The sequence below is a fragment of the Bactrocera latifrons genome, unplaced genomic scaffold, assembly GCF_001853355.1.
Source record: "Bactrocera latifrons isolate USDA-ARS-PBARC rearing strain unplaced genomic scaffold, ASM185335v1 scaffold_110, whole genome shotgun sequence".
NCBI classification, from domain to species: Eukaryota; Metazoa; Arthropoda; class Insecta; order Diptera; family Tephritidae; genus Bactrocera; species Bactrocera latifrons.
Window position 1 is genome coordinate 469,264 of NW_017534520.1, and position 23,576 is coordinate 492,839.

At 33.6% G+C, this 23,576-nt stretch overlaps 1 protein-coding gene across 10 annotated transcripts in view; it reads right to left on the reverse strand.

Moving 5' to 3' along the window:
• The window catches only part of LOC108973496 (mucin-19), a 243,468-nt gene that overhangs the window by 14,227 nt on the left and 205,665 nt on the right, over positions 1-23,576 (reverse strand). For 4 of the 10 annotated variants that reach the window (XM_018940859.1, XM_018940851.1, XM_018940834.1 and 1 more), the window contains exons 4-5: positions 18,060-18,230; positions 15,484-15,675 (exon numbers count right to left, since the gene is read on the reverse strand). In XM_018940859.1, the coding sequence (XP_018796404.1) occupies positions 15,484-15,675; positions 18,060-18,230 (363 nt within the window). Of the gene's footprint in view, positions 1-11,840; positions 12,069-15,483; positions 15,676-18,059; positions 18,231-23,576 lie in introns of all 10 variants that reach the window. The other 6 variants (XM_018940877.1, XM_018940799.1, XM_018940818.1 and 3 more) reach the window with 3 other exon arrangements.

Here is a 23,576-nt window from a genome sequence, read left to right on the forward strand (position 1 = left end):
AAGGTGTATTATGTTACATTTCATTATTTTTAATACTTTCGTTCAATATTTTTTAACCTTTCTAACAAATACCTAATAATTTTTTTATTTAACAATTTGTATTTAATTTTTTTAGTATCTTTTTCAGAACATTAGGCTAAAAAATTATTTTAAATTTTCAATAATCCATTTTGATTTGCAAAAAATTCGAAATGTTATAAACAATTATATCAATGATATTTTTGGAAAATATTTCTCAAGTTTCATAACCTGCAACACTACGAAAAAAATTTGAACTTGAACTTTACTCTGCCAACTTTCTGTTTATACTTTCTTCTTGTTTTTGTTCAATGGTACATATTATTTGTTACATTTTTTTTTTTTGTTAAACGCAAAGCCAATTTTGAAAATACAACATACATCTATACTAACAGACCTTATTTATGAACTAGCAGATCACTTCATTTGTCATGCTACTTGGTGGAAGCGGTCAATATTATTTATATTCAATTCGCACAGGACTCTTTGATATGGAGCCAACTGAGAGAGCTGAGCCGTGTAGTCTAGCCGAACGGGTTGCCGCTCACCATCGACTTTTCTCTAATATTTACGTGTTACATTCGTGATATCTGTCGTACGGCTGGGACATTCGAATAATTGTAAATGCTATATAAAGGTATTGGGTCAGTCTTGAATATGAATCGAACATTAATTCTGATAAGGATTATAATCAAGGTAAAAATAAAACGTTTTTACCGGAGGCGACATTTTAATTATTATTACTTTTTAAATAAAAAAACATTTATTGAAATGTAACTGTAACAATTAGATAGTTTTGTAGAAAACTAAATGTTTTATAAAGTGCCGGTACATTATCTTATTTTATTGTACTATTCCTAGTACACGCTGTCCAAAAAACTTTTTAGGTAATTTTTTACGCCTTGCGTCACATTGCTGGTGTTTTATAAATGATCTTTAACTTTTGTGAAAATGTGATAGAGCCTATGTCCACCGGTGAGAGAATCAAGAATTCGTCAAATAGTGTCAGTTTCTCTTTCCTCTTTATAATATTAGTATATATATAAGTAATAGGGTAAATAGTAAGTGGAATTTTTTTATTTCTAATAACACTAAAAAAAAATCACACTACTCAACAAATCTGAAGGAAAAATTTGAGACTTCGAGACCTTAGAGGTCTGTGGAGTATTTGAAGTGTCCCGATTACGAATTTGAATCCAAATTTGAATCAAGTATAGCTGTTAAAATGAAATGGTGGTATTTTGACCCCTACACCCCCCTACAATACAACGCAGGAAATTTGTACTAACATTTTCGGTTTTGGCCACCCAAAATTAGCAAGAAATCACCTCTACCATCGCAGTCGCAAAATGACTGGAAACTATTGTTATAAGTTAAAATGTTGTGTTGTTGCACATTATTACATATAAGTATTCCATATATACATATATGGTATACATATATAGCATGCGTTTTCACTTGTTTAATTATTTGCGCATTTTATTATTGTTGTTGTGTACAAATTTGATAAAACAAAATTTTAAATTAAACAAAAATTTTCACATTATGAATATGAGAATTTGCTATGCGAAACCTCAAACCTTATCTGCGCGAAAAAGAACTTACTAACTCTTTAACAACAAAAAAAGGTATATCAGTGTCACTAACTCGCGGCCAACTCGAGTGGCGAGCTTAATCCTTTAACACTGCAATTTACAGCGCCGCCCTACCGCTATAGAACTGGTCGCTCACTTAACCCAAGCGCTGGGCGTGTGTGATGCCGTCGGAGCGCCAATGCTAGTCACCGCGGCTTATTTATGGGAGTTTTAAAAAACTGGCTTAACATATTTATAGGCGCAGCTAAGCGTACAAAATTCGAGCGGCCACGTAGCTTAGTGTATACCGTTATAGCACGCGTGTGGCCAAGTCTGTATGTATGTGTGCACGATATTTTTGTGTTAATTTGCATTTAAATGGCTTAACAGTGTTAACCCAACGTTGAACTCTCTTCACAGCAGTGGTCCGCGCGCACTCCTGTTAATATGTTATGTACGGATTAATTTCGCTGTTGACGTACGCCCCGAGAGCCCCGAGCCTTAAATGTATGTGTGCGGTTGGGTGTGGGTGTGAGCGCGCACACAGCACGTGGCAAATCTTCCACGTATTTCTTTTCACGTTTCATCATCAGCGGCAGGCAACAGGCAACTCGTTCTACATTTCCTTTCGTATGCGACACGCTTTGGGCGTCGGAAATTTGAGGCTTTTTTGGTTAATTTTACGCCAAAGGCGTTGAGCCGTCACCTAAGCTGTCCTCACGCGCGACTGTCAGCCCCTTCACTTAGTCGCCCTCGTTTCGGTTACTTTGCATAGGTGTGCGTGTGCGCACTTATTATTTGGTTTTTGGCTGATTTGCTGCATATCTCAAGGCGCTACAAAGGCAGAACACATTTGCGGCAATTGTACGTGATTTTTTCTTCACTGCGGTGCGCCTTGCTAAATTTGGGTTTGAGTTCGCTTTGATGGAATTTTTATGTGATTCCCATTTTTTTGTACATTTTGCCTTACTTGAAATTCCGTTGGTGCATTTGGGTCATTTCCGCCCGCTGATGAAAGGTCGCTGAAATGTTTGCCTTAGGCACTTAATTTTCTTGTAATTGTTATTAGGTACGCGTATTACATTTTGTTGGTGCATCCGTATTTCATTAACGTTGTGATTATATTTATTTTAAGATTTTAGTTTGCTTGGCTTCCGGTCGACCATTGAGAAGGATATGACGTATGTGTAGTGTATACATATGTATGCATGTATAATTTTTACAACGAAACCTTATGTGTAATTATCTATGTTGATGTGTATAAAATAAAAAAATATGTTGTAGCTGGAATTAAGTGGTGTGGACGTTTAATAAAAAGCGTTGTTTGAGTTTTCCGTAAACATTATAGCAACTTAAATGTTGGCGGTTTTGTGTTTTTGTTGTTTTGCTGAATGTTGTTTTATTTATGCAAAAAAAATTTTGCTATATAAATTATAGCAAGTAAAATATTTGTGGGCTTGCGCTTTTGCTTTCTGTAAGTAAAATAAAGTGTGCTATAAACATTATAGCAACTTGAATGTAACTTGTTTGTAGATTTGTGTTTCAGTTGCTGCGAGAAAGTTGTTAATTCATATAATATGGAAAATTATGTGCCATAAAATTATAGCAACTAATATATGGGAAATTTTAATGTTTTTATTCATTTACAGAGTAATTTTTTGCATTCAAAATGTAAGCAGTTTTTGCTATGACAATTATAGCAAACTTATAAATTTTTATACTTTCTTCTTTTGCTAATTTCAAATTTTTCATGCTGAGGTATTAAAAAAAACTAAATCCACTTTATAGCAACTATAAACCAACACTTGAGTAAAAATTGTATGACACATTTTTTTTGTATTTGTATTGTTATTACTGCTCACACTTAGTTACAAGTACAATTACAATGATAATATAATTTAAATGAATAATTTGTGATGCATTGTAGTTCACAAGCTTTGTCGTAATTAAGATTATTTATTTGTTTACTTTTGGTTTTATATGCTAAAACTTGGTCAAAACCTTACTGTTCTCAACTTACTAAAATGTTTTTGAAACTCTACGATATATTTTAAACTAATAAAGGATCTATATAAACAGCTACCAGCAATGTATTTAAATATTGGGTTTTAAGTCTTAATATATTAGAAAGTAATAAATATATTTTTATATAAAATCAAAGTCGAATATGGAGGTTATGCTGTTTATTTTAAATTTTTTTGACACATTCTTTATATACAGCTGTTTATAATAAATATTCAACTAAAACTAAAATAACTAAGTTAAATCAAGGGAGCAAAGCCTGTTGTGGGGCAGCGCTGCATCGGGGTAATGTAAGCGTATAGGCGTTTTGACACAAATACAAATATATAGAGGGGCATAGAAATGCAGGGGAAATAAACGTCAGAGTTTAATTTAAATTTATAAGAAAATATATTTAAAAAAATAAATGAACTAAACAAGTAACAGGGGTTTTAAATTTTGAGTAGGATTTCGCTAAAAATTTTGTAAAAATAATTTGGGGATTTTGTTGCATTACTAGTATGTATATTTCTTGCTAATAATATGTACTTTTGTGTATATTTATTTCTATGCCATGAAAACTTTTAAAATTTACTACATTATTTTGCAAAAATGGTAGGTATAAATATATTGTATTTAAATAACAAAGCAGCTAGGTAATAAAGTGAAGGCAGCTGAAATTTTTCGAAAGAAAAACATTGCAAAAACGCTAAGCAGTTTTAAACAGGCCAAAATATTAACCGAAATTATGTAAGGAAATGAAAAAAACGAAAAATGCTATAAACAGGCACACCAAGGCTTGTAAAAGGGATTTTCTGTATTGTAATTCATATGCTTGAACAGAAAAAGAGTCCATAAATAAATATAATTAATTTTTCAAAATTTCTACATGTAGATACTTAAAAAAATTATTTGCTAAAATTTGTAGAAAATTTTACTAATTATATTTTCTACTATCTTATATTTATGACCCTTGAAGTAAATATAAGATCTATTGAAAAGATTTGAGTAATAATATAGCCATAACCAATAAGACAAATCTTTAACGCTATAATTCTCTGTTGCTATAAAGGTGTGACTAAATGAACTATAACTCATTATGTTGTTTATTACAAATTTCGTCTTTTTTATAATTTAACATTATTTCAGTTTTCCGATTGGTTTTTGAATATCTTTTAATTACTTAACTTCCACAAATGTAATAAATATTTATTATGGCAGGAAGTATGGTCTTCGCCATACTACTAGCCAATTTGAGTGGTTTTCAGTACATTAATTGCACATAGTTGAATAAAATAAAAAAAATATATATCTATATATGTATATAAATACAAAGAAAACTTTAAGTTTGCTACACAATTATAGCGGCTAATTTAACTAGTTAGAAGCTACACAAGTTAGAAAATAGACTTCAAGGAAATTAATGTTAAATTTTGCATTTTATGCAACTTTAACATTTTATGCAAATTAAAGTAAACAGAAAATATGCTGACTGCTTACTTTTCACTTGATAACCCGATATATAAAATGCTATAAAATTATAGCACAAGCAATGGATGGAGCAAGTGAGTAAAGTTCTCTGATCGCCATTCACTTGGGAGTGACGATTCTTTTACATATGACTCAAGCAGCTCACGACTTCCGGTCCCTGACGAAGTATCCTCTGGGTAGCCTAAGAACATCCGTTTGAAGGCGAGCTAAAGTGAGAAGGCGAAACATTCCGTGCGTAGGGTTGTGCGCTGACCAAGGATGCCTTTTATGAGTGCTTGGAGCACACTTTTGAGAGCTGCCCCCGCCACGATGTCAAAATCGTGCTTGTCGACTTTAAAGTCAGGGTGGGCAATAATGTACTTTTGCCACGACGGTCGGTAAATTCAGCCTTCCCGATGAAACATTCCCAAATGGGTTAAGGCTAATCGACTTCGCCGGGGCATCAAGCTACCTCGTGGATCGAAAAACCACCAGATCGATCATGTTGTGATAGATGGCAGTCACATCTCCAATGTTTTAGATGTGCGTGCGCTCCGAGGGTGTAACATCAATTCGGAATACTATATTTTTGCAGCCAAGGTTCGCATCCGCCTGTGTGCAGCAAAAAACGCACGCCAACAAATACAAAGAAAACGTCGGGAAGCTGCAATCACAAAAGACAGCCGAACGACTTTCTACTCGGTATAAGGGAACTGTGGGACGGCATTTCAAACTCCTTACGCACAGCTGCAACAGAACAGCTGGTACGACGTGAAGCGCCGTGTCGCAGCAGAGGGAAAACAGGCTGCCCACCGACTGCAGCGGTGCGATCGACCACAACTCGTGCGGGATGGTATAGATACGGAGCGTTGAAGAGGGAGACAAACTGCCCATTTACAGACAGAAAAAGAAAGAGGCCGAAATGCGTGAGCTGGCCGACATTGGTAATGCTCGAAAACTCTACGAAAAAATGCGGCGGCTTACAGAAGGTTTTAAGACTGGAGTTAACTCTTGTAGAACCCCCAAAGGTGATCTAGTCACCGATGCCCAGAGCATACTCAAATTATGGAGGGAGTACTTCTCCAGCCTGCTGTATGGTAGTGAACGTACAACGCCAGGAGAAGGCGAAAACGATTCCCCAATCGATGACGATGGAGCAGACGTTCCATTGCCCGACCATGAAGAAGTTCGAATAGCAATTAGACGCCTGAAGAACAACAAAGCGGCGGGCCGATGGATTAACGGATGAGTTATTCAAATACGGTGGCGAAGAACTAATAAGGAGTATGCATCAGCTTCTTTGTAAAATATGGTCGGACGAAAGCATGCCCAWCGATTGGAACTTAAGTGTGCTATGCCCAATCCATAAAAAAGGAGACCTTACAATCTGTGCCAAGCCTCCTCAATATCGCATATAAGGTTCTATCGAGCGTATTGTGTAAAAGATTAAAGCCCACCGTTAACAAACTGATTGGACCTTATCAGTGTGGATTTAGACTTGCAATTCAACAACCGACCAGATATTTCCCATGCGTAAAATCTTGGAAAAGACCCGTGAAAAGAGAATCGACACACACCACCTCTTCGTCGATTTCAAAGCTGCTTTCGACAGCACGAAAAGGAGCTGCCTTTATGCCGCGATGTCTGAATTTGGTATCCCCGCAAAACTAATACGGCTGTGTAAACTGACGTTGAGCGACACTAAAACCTCTGTCAGAATCTGTAAGGATCTCTCCGAGCCGTTCGATATCAAACGAGGTTTCAGACAAGGCGACTCCCTATCGTGCGACTTTTCCAACCTGCTTCTGGAGAAAATAATTCGAGCTGCAGAACTAAATAGAGAAGGTACCATCTTCTACAAGAGTGTACAGCCGCTGGGGTATGCCGATGATATTGATATCATTGGACTCAACACCCGCGCCGTTAGTTCTGCTTTCTCCAGACTGGACAAGGAAGCAACACAAATGGGTATGGCAGTGAACGAGGGCAAGACGAAATATSTCCTGTCATCAAACAAATAGTCGTCGCACTCGCGACTAGGCTCTCACGTCACTGTTGACAGTCATAACTTTGAAGTCGTAGATAATTTTGTCTATCTTGGAACCAGCGTAAACACCAGCAACAATGCCAGCCTGAAAATTCGATGCAGGATAACTCTTGACAACAGGTGCTACTTCGGACTGAGTAGGCCATTGAGAAGCAAGGTTATCTTTCGACGAACCAAAACCAAACTCAATATGTCACTCAAAATTCCCGTCCTGCTAAATGGTGCAGAGGCTTGGAAAATGACAACAACTGATGAGTCGACGTTGCGAGATTTCGAGAAAAAAGTTCTGCGAAAGATTTATGGTCCTTTGCGCGTTGGCCTCGGCGAATATCGCATTCGAGGGAACGATGAGCTGTATGAGATATATGAGGACATTGACATAGTTCGGCGAATTAAAAGACAGCGGCAACGCTGGCTACGTCATGTTGTCCAAATGGACGAAAACATTACAGTTCTGAAAGTATTCGACGCAGTACGCAGAGGAAAAGGAAGACCTCCACTCCGTTGGAAGGACCAAGTGGACAAGGACCTGGCTTCGCTTGAAGTATCCAATTGGCTCCACGTAGCGAAAAGAAGAAACGACTGGCGCGCTGTTGTTAACCTGGCTATAATCACGTAAGCGGTGTCTACGCAGGCATAGAAAGAAGAAGAATTCGACTTGCTATAAAAATATATTACACCTAAAARTATGGAGATTATATTATATTATAGCACACTTCAAAAGTAGCATGAAAATATTATTATATATATATTATATCTGGAATACCTCTATAGTAAGTTTTTGTAGTACCAAACATAAAATAATCCACAATTTAAGGGAAAGCAAAATGATTTTACAGCTATAACAGTTCCCATAAAATAAAAAAATTATTAATTTTCTGAACAATGTGCGCTCTTAATCAACAAATATGTTTGTAAAACATCCGTTTAAGGTTCAGCGCCCTCTTCATATGTATATATATACATATGATTGTTGTTGCTTTGTTTTAGCTATTATTGCTACAATTTGCTCATGCTGTTGTTGTTGTTGACATCTATATCGCATTGCGGCGTGAAAACGGAAATCCCTTTAGCATGCCACCCGATCACGTGCACATATCACAAGCGTACAAACAGGCGTCCAAAGACTCAAGGCGGAGTGTTAGAGCGACAACAACGAACCGTTAAGTCGCAAATTACAATAAAAAGCTTATTTATTGCTACTTTGAACATACGTTCGTCCGCCCAGCAGTATCCGTTCGCTGAGTACATTCTACATCTGTATGTGTTGGAAATTGCCTAAAATGCTGCAATGATTTTTCATACGCGTACGCGCATATTACGCGGCAATTACGTGTAGCATATAAATTTCAACCGAAGCAATTAAGCGCGCGCCGGCATTAACTGTTTGCGTGGCGATACAGGTTGTAGTAATACCGTATTGTGCACATATGTATTTGTATACTTATATTGTATATATGCTGTCTGGTTTGACTACCTTTGAAGTCACTGCTATAATTAGTATATGTATATATACTTATTTATATTTATATATATTTCCATGTATATAACCTTCGTTGCATATGTGTTGGGCCACCGATGTGCTGTAATAAATGTTAATTTATCAAAAGCGAAAATCAACATTTATAGCCTGCGTAAAACGTTGGCGCGCTTATGCGTACAACAAAATCAACAACAACAGACAGCTATGTGCTTTACGTTTACATAGCCACATAATTGCGCTATAGACACCGACACAGTGATAACAGCATAGTGTAGCGTATACTCCATGCCGTGGCGCCTGAATTTATGTTTTATTTATTTACCTTTGCAAAAGTTGTGCAAAACTTCATTTTGTTTGTCGACAAAATGGTGGAAGCCATTCACACATACTGTAAACAGTTGATATAATCTGCATATGTACACACACATGCATACTTATACATGCATATATGTTTGTATGTGTGAGTTTATGTGGATACAAGCGCACCATAATTGCTGCTATTAATGCGATTAATGCAGTTCAATTAATGTAAGTGATAGTTGAAATTTTATACTCCACATATACACAAACTCACTTCAAAGGTATGTGTGTATATGTGCGGGTTAGCTTGGAGTTTATATATATGGATATGCAATTTAGCGCGCTCGACAGATATTATCATTTTAACTGCATTATATTATTTATAGCATAATTTTCGGCGTTGGCGCGCATATTTTGCAAATTAGCCACATTATTATTACGTGCGTATAACGCTGTTGCCCAGGTGGATGTGAGTATAGTAAATTTTTGGTGCAGGCATATTACTAAATGAAGTCGGCGTTTAAGAACACAAATTTATTTTGTCTAGCTGTTTGCTATAATTTTAAAAAATTTTTGCTGAAAAGTGTTTCTGTTGGAAAGTACGGGCATTTGAATAAGGGCGGACTATATTCTTTAAGTGATAGTCTTAAACATTTTTTTTATAAAGTGACCATTTTTTCAATTTAGTATTTTGTGGAATTTGTTATTTGTCCCACTTTTTTGCAATAAAACCTTACTAAATTTTCGCGATAAAATTGTAACTTAATTCAAAAATTAATTGAAGAGTTTCATAAAAAAAGTATGGAATTTTTGCAATTTATAATAACAGTTATAGCTGTTTTAACATTTATGTTCCTTTATATATGTATCTCTAAATATTATAGCAGTTGTTGGTTCTAAAAATAGATTGGATTGGATATTGAAATGTATAATACTCTACTATTCTTATTAAATCTTATAAAAACGAAATAATATTTAGACGTTTTCTATATACAAATTTTTTCTATAAAAATTGTAGCAGCAGCTTCCTAGAAAAATACAATATTCAATAATTGCCTATTAAATCCTGTAAAATCGAAAAATTTTAGAATATTCTATATATGTATAAATATTTTTCGTATAAATATTGTAGCAACAGTGTAAAAGGTTTAACACATCGTAAAGAGTTGCACTTGCTATTTAATGTGAAAATCTTTAAATTATAGGATCAATAGTTTCCTATAAAATTATAATCTTCGAAATATTTACGTTTGTAATAGCAAAATTCCATAAATTTCATGGCATATATTATTATATAAACTTCCTATAAATATTATAGCAACTACATAACCGTTTATTATCTCAGGAAAAATATTGTATTATATACTTGGTTTACCTAACTTAGTGCTTTAATTTCATTTTAAACAAATTTAAGTTGTGAAATTAAACCAGTTAAGTTAAGTAATTACATAAATTAAGATTCTCGGATTTCTCTATTTGCATTTAAATACTAATAATTTTTTAATCTAAACTGCATAACTACCTAGTATACATATATGCATAGTATATGCGGTACATAGTATATATACCTATAAATAAAACATACATATTTTGACTTGCTTCCAATCTTAATTCAGTAGGAAAGAAACAAGTAGGCATTCAATAAACAAATTCGCAGCTGTAAAATAAACTTAAATTAAGCAATTGACTGCAGAAAAATATTTGATCAGAAAAAAAAGTGATTAGAGCATAAATGGCAAAAAAAAACAAAAAAATCAAATACAAGCTAGCTAAATATTTAAGTCACAGAATCGTAGTAAGTTTCATAATATATTTGCAGTATTTGCTCTTCGCATACATACAGTTTTTCTCATTTATAGTTAATATTTGTGTAAGTAAGCATTATTTAGTGTTGAGCATTTACTTAACAAGCATGAGCACAACAATAAAACAAAATATTTAAGCAAAAAGTTAATTTTTAATTTCCTACGGCGTGGTTGTGTAGCAGTTCCTTAGAAACTTTAATATATTAAATAGAGAAAGTCAAAGACTCTGTTGTTCTATTTACTTTAATAATTATAACATATTCGGAAGGTGTGTAGAACTTATTAAGCTTGAAGTTTTTGCGGTGAAAATATTTTGCTTTGGGCCGGTTTTATATAAGGAAAAAATATTTCTTAGTATTTCTATTATTATTTTTTGTTTTTTATTTTGTTTAGACTTTCTATAAAAATTATAGCAACTTTATGTTGTCCAAAAGTCATTAAAACTTTTATTTAAAGTTATCGAAATAGTTTCTGTAAATAATGAGTTGCTATAAAATTATGGCAAGTTTATAGAAAAACAAAAAGAGTATATCATATGTATTATGAGTTCATTGATGAATATACATATCGCAGAGAACACACTTCTTAAACATGCTTAGCTAATTAAAAATTAAAAAGTTCATTGCTATAATAAAAACTTTGTATGTCAATACTCAAGTAGAAATTACGGAATGGTTTTATTTGAATGCATTAGCATTTTAGTAATATTTAGCGGAAATAATGAGCCAAAATGGTTGCTATAAAAACTGCAAAGCAATTTTTCGTATGAAATAAAATTATTTATTTTGTTGCTATAAGTTGTAAAAGACACTTTCATCTAAACTAATCAACTAATAACCAATAACAAAATTATATCAACTTCTTTGAGGTAAGCTGCACATTTTTTATGCGTCGAAAAAACCTTCTATAACAACCACACCGCAGTTATAATTTCATTTAATTTTCTCTTGGAAATATTCCATTTTTTTAGATAAATATGTTTCTTTGAGTGTATTATAGTTGGTATGCAATAGTTTAGTATCAAAATCAATAAACATTCTTATTATTTATAATTTATAGAAGAGATAAAAACTGAAGAAATCATAAGAAATGAAAATAAATGTTGAAATTATCGTAAATTTATAAGAACAATATAGCCATACCGCAGTAGCGACAGCAGTGGCGCGCGTTTGCGCCGCTTTTAATTGTGCCTGCAGGTGCAAGGGGGGATGAAAGTAGCGGCACGGATCGCGCGTGCAACGGCCCTTCACGGCATCCATGCACACCGTTATCGAACCGTCATCGTGCCTGGCGACGCTATCCTGCGGATGCGCAAAGCGACACTCCGACTCGGCGCGCTTGCAGGCGCCGCGCAAGTATTCACGGCAAACCTATAACAACAAAGCGCAGCAGCACACCATTTGCGCATTCCACATATTATTTGAGCGTGTATTTTGTTTTTTTTTTGTTTTGTTTTTGTTGACGGATTTTAATGCGTTTTTAATAAATATTTTTTTGCAAGCGTGCGCCGTTGACGAGTGTGTGCGATTCCCAAATCAATACAAATTCGTTTGCATCGTTTTGCCATTTTTTATGGATTTTCGTTGCATATGCGCAGGCGTTGTTTGTTGGACGCGTTGTAGGATTTGTCAAAGTGGTGAGTTGGTTGTTTTATTTTTTTGTAGTAGTTGTTGTTGGTATTGGTGTGATGGTGGCAGCGGCAGCAGTGGCGGCGGCAGAGGCGTTGGCGGCAGCATTTTGGCAGCAGTTGCAGTTGCATATGCAATTTGTTGCAATTGTTGTTGCGGTTGTTTGTTGCATATTATTTTTTGTTGGTGATTGTGGTGGTGGTTTTGGTGGTGGCGGTGGTGGTGTTGGTGGTTATAATTTTGTAGGTGTCGGTGTAGTCGAAATTGTTGTTGGCGATTGTGGTAGTGTTGGTGTTGGTTGTTGTCGTTTTTTTTAATTTTTTGTTTTCACATATTGTTTAATTTTTGGTGGTTGGGAGGAAATAATGGAAGGAAATTATTTTTTGAGTACAATTGTAGGCATTTGTAAAGAAATTAAATTCTTTTGTAGTAGCAAATTTTGTGTTATTACTTTTTAAAACACAGCGTTCATTTTTGTAAGTACAATTTTTTGTTGTAAATTTGCATGCCAACTTTTTTAATCAATTTCTTTTCATACTTTTGAAACACAATAGGGTTGCGGTGAGTTTTAGCGCGTTCGACGGCGTGTTAGGAGTGGTTGCGGTAGCAAATTATACACGCACTGTAGTATAATTTTAGGCGCTTCAAAGCGGTAATTTCAATTTAGGCGCTTAACCGTTCGACAAGCCAATGTTTGCCTTTGCTTTACAGATTTATGTACTATATATAATTTGTATAATAAACACAATCGCAGCGAATTAGTTGCATGTTCGCGAACACAAAAACAATAACAAAAAGTTAAGAAACACAATAGCGACAAGTAATTGGCGAAAATATATATATGAAGCATTCAAACAAATAAATAAATAAAATAAAAAAACATACACACATAAACATTATATTAAGTATTTAAAGTAAATAATTTACTTTTTAATAACAGTATTTTTGTTTTGTTTTCTGAATTTGAACAATATTTTATAAATATTTTCTTATTACCAACAATTTAAAATAGATAATTTATTTTTCGATTAAAATTAGAACCTAATATCGACTTTTTTTTGGTTTCTGATTTCAAATCTTCTTAAAACTTAAATAAACAAAAAATTAAAAAAAAAATTATTTTTTAAATTCTTGGCACTTGAAATAAAAATAAAACTGCATTTTTTAGATATTTGCTGTATTATAAAATAACTGCGTAATATTAGTAATAAAAAAACAATAATAAATTCCAATCTTTAGTATACTCGTATACGATTTTAATTATGACAAATATATCAAAATATTAAAAAAAAAACTTTAGTAAAAAAACTCTTTTATGAAAAATGGGTTACCGCTGTTTCGAGACTTCTTTTGCTTAGAGAGTACCTTGGGCTTTTGTTTCGGGTGTGAAGTGAGTGGGGAAACGCGCGCAGAGCAAAAGCAAATTTCACATTATAATTACTTTGGGCAGCGGAGAGCGCAGCGAAAGTTTAAGATATTAAAAAAGAAATTAATAAAAAGAAACTTAAGGCTCGAGAAAGACCGCGATTGGATAATAATGCAATTTTGCAAAAAAAGTTTCAATAAATATACAGAATAAATTTGTAAATTTGGCTGACGAAGCTTTAAAAGATAAAAACTTACGAATGTGTGATCAACTTATTTATTATTACTTTTTTTTTTCAATAAACAAACTTTAATTAAAATTCCTATAAACTCTGTCGTTGGTAAATATTATCGACACAAAATCTATAAATATAAAAATTATTTACAAAACCTATTAATAATATAAAATAAAAAAAGTAAATAAGCGAAATAAAGGTTATTAAAAATACGCTAAATGTTTACATTAAGAACTAAGAAATAAAAAAAATTAATTTAGAAAATAAATATAAGGATTAGTGACATTGTATATAAAAAAAAAATTATACGCATAATTATTTTTATCATTGTTTTCCTTTTATTTTTTTTAAAAAATCGTATGTCTGAGTCAAATATTATCGATTACCAAAGCATTTGGATAACAACGAGATGGCTTACAAGTATGAGCTATAAAATTATAGCAACTTTAAATTTACTAATTCCGCTATAATCATATGAACATATCGTAAGATTTGAGGATATTTTAGTTTGCTATAAAAATTATAGCAAAACATGTAAACTGACTTACTTAGGATTTTTGAGACATTTGTGCACACATATAAACCTGAAAATAATGTACTACCAACTAAGTCATAATGCTCTCAGTTGAAAAATTGAAATTTTAATATTATGAAGAATTACAACATTATACTTACATACATACATATGTATATGTACATTTGTATGCATATGTATTCGATATAATAAAATTGAAAAGTTAAAATTTATATAAAGTCGCTGTATTATATTAATTGTTAACCGATAAAGAATTTGAATGCACATGTCATAAGTGCTGTAAAAATTATAGCAGAATCATTTCAGTTGAAAAATTTGGAAAGCTTTGTCAGAAAGTATATCTAAATTACCATCTGATAAGGAATTTTTACTAACGGTAAAATTAGTTGCTATAAAAATTATAGCAAAACCATTTTAGCTGAAAAAGTGGAAAATTTACTACAGAAAGTGTGATCAGACTCTAGAAGAATTAAGTTGCTATAAAAATTATAGCAAAACCAATGTATTTGAAAAATGTATGAAAGAAAGAAATTATAGTTTTTCATTTGAAAATAAGTTCAATACACGAGTTAAACTTAGTTGCTTTAAAAATTATACCAAAATCGGTTTAGTAAAAAATTTGGAAATTTATAATAAAAAGTTTAAGTCAATAAAATTAAAACAGTTTTCATAAATTATAAATAAAAATAAACTAAACACACACAACATATAACAATAACAAAAATAACACTTCATGCTAAATTAATTTAAAATATCTTTTATTAATAAACAGTAACTAAAGAAGTGTCTAAAACAACTCATTCAAATGAAATTGCAGAACAAAAGTCAAATTTAAACACTCAAAACTTAACCTTAAAATTAGTGTAACTGCTTATTTGTTTGTTATTTGCTTCTCGAAACAAACAAACAAAAGCATTTAATATATTATTAATAATATTGATTTTGTAATTTTTTTTTATGTTTATAAGTATACTAAAAGCAGAAATTAAAAATGAAATTGCTTGAAATGCCTTGGACTCACCTCTAATCGATCGGATCGTGGGATTTTCTGCTGTGCCACTTGTACCGTTTGTGGCACCACTTGACCCAACTGTGTGTGATCTGGTCCGAGTAATGCAGGCACTAAAGTTCCAGGCGCATAGTATGGACTAGGGTACGGATTGGCCGGTATGCCGGTTAAGTAGGGATTTGTGGCCTGTGAATAAACAAGAGGCTATGAGATTAGCACGAAAGAAAAAAATGAAAAGAAAAAGAGAGGGAGAGAAAGAGAGAAAGATAAACAACAATCATTTTGGGGCCAAACTGAAAAATAATTACTAAAGTAGGTATCTTTTTTTAATATTACTTAACAATAATTTTTAGCTGCTTATGAATAACGCGTGCGGTTACTACGCATATTTACTGTTAGTTTCTACCTCAACTCTTATTGCATAGATTTCCGATATATATTGGATTAAGTTTTAATGAAACGACACGAGGGAGCCGAGGAGTGGCGAGATGAATATAAGATCATAGTAAAAAAAATATTGTAAAATAATTTTGTAAATAAATTTGAACAAATAAAAATTACAATCAAAAGAATTAAGTGAAATTTTATCGAACTAAAATAAAAATGGGATGGCAGATAGAAATAGTAAAGCAAAGTATCTGAAGTGATGACTAAAATGTATTTAAAAAACGGTCTATACATTTAGTACATATGTACTATATGTATATATCAGTATATTTGAATTTTGCAAATCTTACAACAATAACAGCTACATAATATAAATAACTAAAAATAGGTAACCCCCATTCAATATATGTTTATCTGTACGAAAATATACAAGAAGTATTGAAAACTGGTATCCAAGTGATATGTTACTCATACGCCACACCCAACATATATTATAATATATAGTACTATAGGCAATTCCTCATCAAATGAGCAAAGTACTCATACGCCACACCTAACAATTACTGAACTTCTCAAAAAATTAACAAAGTTTCTTTTATAAAGAAACCAAACTTTTTTAGGCAAAATTTGTAAAGCATATTTTCATACATGCAAATATTTAATTTGAGTTTTATGATAAAGCTGTCTTCGCGAGCTTTAAAGCTTTCAATTTGTCATAAATAAGCAAAACGGCTATAACTTATACTGTATATGCAAAGTTCCACTTAGCCAAACATATGTACCGGGTGCGCTAATGGGTTATGCCCCATCCCTTCCCACAAAAACGCCTGCCAACTGACATTGTTGTTAAATGAAAATGATGGATTTGTTATTCATCTGTACGACAGTCAAACAAACACACAGACAGTTACTGCTTGCATGTACACGAACAATGAGTAATTTAGCCGGCAATAAGGTAAGGAAAAGCTGTAGTAGTGTGCGCCCCGTTAATGACAGTATTTAGTCGCCAATGGCTCGTAGCTGTTGGCTGCTATTAACAGCCTGCGCTGTCACTCCATCCACTGCACTGCGACGGTTTATTATGAATTTTAATTTAAATACGCATTTCGACTTTTTCCGCTCGCCAGCTTTGACAGCTGATGAATAGCTGATGATGAACATGAAGACGACGTAGGTTGGGTTCGTTTGGAGGACTTGTAAACGAACGATGCTGCAGTGCGAAGTGAGAATGTGTCAATGTCATTCGGTTGCTGGAATTTTAAATTAATATAATGCATTCCGTTGCGAAAAATAATTCCAAACTGCCCTGCTGACTAATTTTGAAAAGGAGTGACAGAAATATTTTATGAAGTTTAGAGTGTGCCGAGTTCAGCACAAAGAGGGAGCGTGGTGGTTGGAGCTAATGACAGCTTGAAAAATATGCTTCAGTATTTATGCACTAAATAAGTGATAGATTTAAAGTTATTTGGCGAAAAATTAAATTCTCGCTGAGTTGGGAATTTAGGAGTACACTCCATATCCATTGACGTTGTTGTTTTCATTCAAGCACGAAAAATTAATTAACTGCTAAGTAACTGTCGGTAATGAAAATTTGTTGTTGTTGTTGTTTGAAGTTTTTTCTCAAATCAATCAACAAATAATTTGTATCATAAAAAAAGAGATGGATTTATTTTTTTATATTTTTCCGTTTTTTATCTCGCTAACTCATCGATCAGTTTGTGTGGCAGCTGCTTCTTCGAAGGGTACGAGTATCTTAAGGAATTATTCATGCAAAATTGTGTAAATATATCTTTTCAAATGAGGAAGTTTTCCATGTAACCTCCGTACAATTTTTCGATCGCACAAAAATCTAAAATTCTCTACAGTATTCCCCTGATTGAATGCAGCCGCAAGTTATGCAATAACTCTTATATATTCAGTAAGCTCTGAAGCGAGCACTTGAATTCCTTCATTAAAATTCTCTATGTACATTGCTATTCTAAGCCACACAAGTGCCAGTTCGTTGATTTATGGAAAATCATGCGGACTTGCCCTTTTATCTTCTTACTTGTCTACTAATGATATTGAATGCATGTGGAATAGTTTGCATTACAGCTCCTACAAGTATGCTTATAAGCATGATATTATGGAATGTAAGCAGCGCTTACAAAAAACATACGCATTGTCTACGGACTAAGCTCATTATTTATTTTTAAACTCACCACGGCTGGCACTTGTCCCGGTATGACTTGCTGTCCAGTTGCCATACCCATCTGTTGCATCAGTGCATTCTTCAAGGCAAGATGGTTTCGTCCATTTATCAATAATTGATCCTTCAAATGCTGTGGTGGATGAAAATATTTGCACGGCGGTTTATCACGATTACAGCGACCCTGCAACGGGAAGAAGCGAAAGAAAAAGAGAAAATGAAAAATTATATAAAAATATGAGAATTCGCTGCTGACGTAGTGAGTAGTTGCGGAAAAGCTTAAGTAATTTGCGCTTCTTTTTATAAAAGTTACTCCTAAGTAATAAACTTAATCGCTTGATTACTGTGCACACAGACACACTCATATATAGGGATATGCACATACTCGTCGCTTTATTGTGGCAATGTAAACTTAATAAATTATCGCAGTAAATTATGCGCTAGAGTACACACACAGCTGCAATTGTAGACAGACTTACGCATACATAGGAATACACACATATACCTACACTAGCACACATGCATTACGCTCACAAAAAAGTCGTGAGAGAAATAATTTTGTAGTTGAAAAAAAAAAAAAAAAAAAAAGGTCTGTACTCCTTTACTATAGATCCCTTACAAAGCGCTAGCTTTTGCTGACTGTCAGCAATCGCATGTAGTCAGCTCAACTGGCACCAGCATTTTTATTTCTCAAGTCGCCTAACATCAATTTGTCTTCTTAAGTAGCTGTGCATTGTCGCACCGCAACTATTGTTCGACTGACAAAGCCGCACACGCGTACCAACACATTCAAACTCACATACATCACTATGTTATATTGGTGTAAGTGTGCGTGTGTGTGTTGGCGCATTAAATTTGTTTGAGTGGCTTGTTCCCGCCTGTCAGTAGCGCAATTCACAACTGCTTAGGGCGACTTCAAATAAATGCGCTCATATCTGCGTGTGAGTATGAGTGCAACTACAGCAGCATGTGTGTGTGTATCTGATTGTGAATGCGGCAATAATTCAGCAATCAAAGTGTAAAAAATGAGCAAACACACCCATGCACTCCTGAATTATAACACAAATTAGGAGCATGCGGATCTGTTGGTTTGGATGAAATACTATATTCGCATTTTATAGTAACATTTTTGTGAACTAAAGCGATGTGAGATATGTAAATAGCTACACTATCAACTGAATTTAACTTCAAAAGCCTTAAACGCCATAAAGTATGTTAAAGTTAACTAATCTAACATGTATTTAGATATAATTGCCGAAGAAGTTTACACAGTAGTGACATTATTTCATTAATGTTGTTTAGTTACTTTAACGTCAAGTACCTTAAGCGCCCTGAAGTATGCTATAAATGTATTCTGTGTGAAAGTTTCGCGCATTGGTAGATGAATATTCTTAATTATTTGTATTTAATTGCAGGCGAACTTTACTTAGTTCGGGTGAGAAATTTTAATTTCAAATATCTTATCACCATAAAGTATGCAACAAACCTTAAAATAAAAGAAGTTGTAAATTTTGAACTTATAAAGAACCTGTATATGCTAGTACTACTATTTAAAACTTAAAAAGTGCTCTAAATGTCTTCACATCTACTCAATTTATATTTCAATAAATTTCCAACCATTTCCAGTAGAACCCGCTTAAATGCTTTACGAAAAATTTCAGCTTCTTAAAATACTTTGGCGGGTTGGATATTTAACAGAGCTACGTAAGTCCGCTGCGACTTTCAGGCCCAAACATGTTTATTGTTTAGCGGATTTGGTACTTAATCGTCCCATATTAAGATGATTTTACTGTAGCGGACACTTTCTGTTCACTTGCCGATCATTAAGTAATTTTTTGAAAGAGATTTGTATCTTTTATCGTAATTCGAAGCAAAATTGTAGACAATAAATACACCAGCAAGCATGTAAGGAACACTTCAAAGTTATTTAAATCACACAAATTAACTATTTGAAGAAAAAAATTCATACATTGCTTCGTTTGTTTGTTTGTCGTTTGATATATCTAAACAATTTTTTTAAAGTAGAAAAAAGTTAGAAAGGAAGGTAGGAAGGAAGTTATGTCATATTTAAATGTTTTTAATGTAAACTTTTTAAAATAAATATTAAGTTAATTTGCCACCACACTTAACGAAATAATAACATAAGGGTAAAAATTCAATAGAAAATAATAAGTTTATTATATAAGCTATTGAATGGCAGTTAAATCTAGGTTAAAATAAAGTAAAAAATGGATTTGGTTTGAAAGAGACTTATTTGAGCACAAAAATGTATTTTTGACAGAGGTATCTTATAAGAAATTTTTTTCACGCGCTCCTAAAGGTATACTTTTTATTTTGAGATATAAACTATATTTGTTATTAAAGCATTGCCCGCTTATATCAATATTGGAAGTGAACTTCAGCGTACGCGACGATATCGCTGTTCGTCCTGACTTCTAAATTTGTGTTGCAATATAAAATTTAAATATAATTTTGAAATTTTGTCTAACTACAAGAAGCAACAAGAAAAAAAGTACATTACCTAAGAGTATCAATACAATCTATAAGCATAGTAAGTGGCTTAATTCTGAATATATTTAAAAGCAGCTTATTTCATAAAAAGTTTTATTTAAACTACGCCTAAGGGTATACTTTGAAATTCCGTAGTAAACTCAAACACAGAAAATAGTACGCAATCATTAAAATTCCTGATAATTCCACAACTTTATTTAATTTGGCAAAGTAAAAATTACTATTACCGTTGGAATCTTATTGCGCTCCCAAAAGTATGCTGTGTACTAAAAGCTTACAAAATCACTACTGATTGTATCTTTCTGTCATTTATGCAAAATATTTTTTTTTTTTTAAACTGCAAACTCATTGACACCATACATTTAATAGTGCAGAAATTTATTTACTTTACCATTATTGCTCTCTTTTTCCGCAATTATATTCCTAATCAGCTGGTGCATTTGAAGAAGTGCAAAAAGAAGTGCAACGTGGACACTATAAATTTGCATGGAAAAGACGTAAATTTAATAGAAAGTAATTTTTTTGCGGACAGCGAAACAGCAAAGAGTTTCAGACGAAATTTTGGTATGGAAAATGATTCCGGAGAGGAAGCAACGAAAAAGAAAATGGATGCATTTAGTAAACGAAATTTTTCTCAACTCATGCACCACTACAAATGCACGTATTTGGGGAGGAAGAGCGGCGCAAGTGGGAGAGCAGGTGCGAACGGGTCACACGAAAGTGAAAAATAAAAATTTTTCAAATGCAAAAATGCTACAGACGAAACAGTAAAGTTGAATGTGTGAGTGCCGGTGTGTTGAGGTGAGGAGGGTGGTGCACAAGCGCCGCAGTGCGATGCAGTGAGGCGAAATAAATAACTTTCCAGTCAGATTAGCCGACTTGTCACGAAATGTGAAATGACATTTAATACGAGCACAACAACAGCAACAACGAAAAGAAGCAAAATAGAATGAAAAAAAAGAAAAAATAAGACAAAAAGGAAAAAAAAAATAAAAAAAAATTACAAAAAATTTAAAAACGAAAAAAATTAAAAGCGCACTAAAGGAAAAAGCATGAACGGTCAAGTCCATTTCACGCTGCAGCAGTGGCCAAGGACTGTATGTCCAAATAGCGCACGGGCTAGTCGCTCTGTTGACTGTTCTGGTTTTAACTCGACGCGACTGGGATTGTGAATGTGAAGCTGCGGCAAGCAAGTGGAACATGAAGTATTTCTTAACACGTTTCTGATTGTGCCACAGACAAATATACGTAGCGCACTATAACAATTGCAATAACAACAAGCAGCACTGCGACGGACAGTCATTGCGCGCTGCCATTCGCAACACCGCGACATGAATATAAATATTTTCGCTTGTTGGCTTGAATGATTGCGCTGTCTCGCAGTGATAGCAGGCAGTGAACGTGACAGCACGCTAGAGGGGCCAATGCAGCGCTCATTCGCACACACACACGCACTAAGTTGGTGTCAAAGTGAACGTTACGTATACGCCGGGGTGGCTAGCGAAAAACCAACGCCAACAGAGCAACGTTTGTGTGATTGCGAATGAAAGTATGGGAAATAGCAAAATAATATCATTCACAGTTTAGTCTAGTGTTTGTTGTTGTTGTGTGACCGCCAGTTGAACTAGTTGCACAACAAGGCGCAATGCAGCAAACTTCACAAACACTCAACTCTCATTCGCAGGCTATAACGCGGCGAGTTAGTTATTCATTTGGCTGTATTTTCATGCTGACTTGCAGAGTTACAGACTTAATATGCATTTGTGTGAGTGTTTGTGGCTTTGTGTGCAATGACCAAAAAGTAATCATTGCAATTTAAAAGGATAATCTTGTACATGACGACGCGCATTGGCAACGGTGGGCGCGGTGTGCGCTGCAGAAGAAGAGAAATCAGCTAACTGACAAGCAGATCGAAAACGAGTGAAAGTTTGTGGAATGTAGCGAAAGGTATGCCAAAATGGCAGAAAATCGGCGACGAGATGAGCACAAAGCTACTTGAAGCGACAAGCAGAAAATTTCCAAATGTGTAAAAAGGCAAAAAGGATGAAAAAATGGAAAAAACATAAAAAATAAAATAAAAAATGTTTAATAAGTAAAAAAAAAAACAATCTAAAAATTTAAAAAAAAATTAAAAATATAATATCAAAAACGAAAGAAATAAACAAAATTACAACAAAAAAAAAAAAAAAAACGAAAAATCCTTAAACTTTCGCTGGTCGAAAAAAAAGAAAATATTAATTGTACACTGTCGCAAAACGTACTCAAACGTCGCTTTGGCAACGCGTAGCCAACAGAACAGCAAAAATCGTTTAATCTTCATAGTTTTTCTGTTGGCAGCCTCGAAAATCATTGCCTCGGATTTACTTTGAGCAGCAAGGCGATAAACCAACATTAGCTGAGCGTGATGCAAATACTTAAGTGGCTCATATAGTTCTAGAGCAGAAATGAGATTTGGTGTGACAACGTAAGTCGCAGAGTTTTAGCGAAGTACAAAAAAATAGAATCGAAAACATAACTTTTATAGGAAATGTAAGTTCAGGGGACCGATTTGGGTTTGAAAATATAAATTTCTGTGAAATAATTCTTCAAAAGAGCTCTAGGCTTAAGTCGTAAGCAAAAAAAATTAAGGAAAGCCCGTTTGGTTGACATTACTTAGCTGCGGGATATGTGCTTGCTGGCATGACTGCTGGGGATTTCAATGAATATGCTATACATTGGTCATTTCTCACTTGTCATATATCATTTTTGGACGTGATATTAATTTATATTTTTAATAAATTTTTCTAATTTTTATCCTTTTTTGAAATAAAAGTAATGACATACTTTATTGCTAATAATTCTTATTAACTTTATAAAAAATCACAATATTAGAAAATTTAAGTATAAAAAATTATTTCTTATTATCAGAGAAAGTTTTCCTTTATCGTTTTTCTGAACTGGGAACTATTAAATTTGAAAAAAAAATTTCAAATACTATTATTATGTTTTTCCCTTTAAATTGGGCATTTCTTTTTTTAAT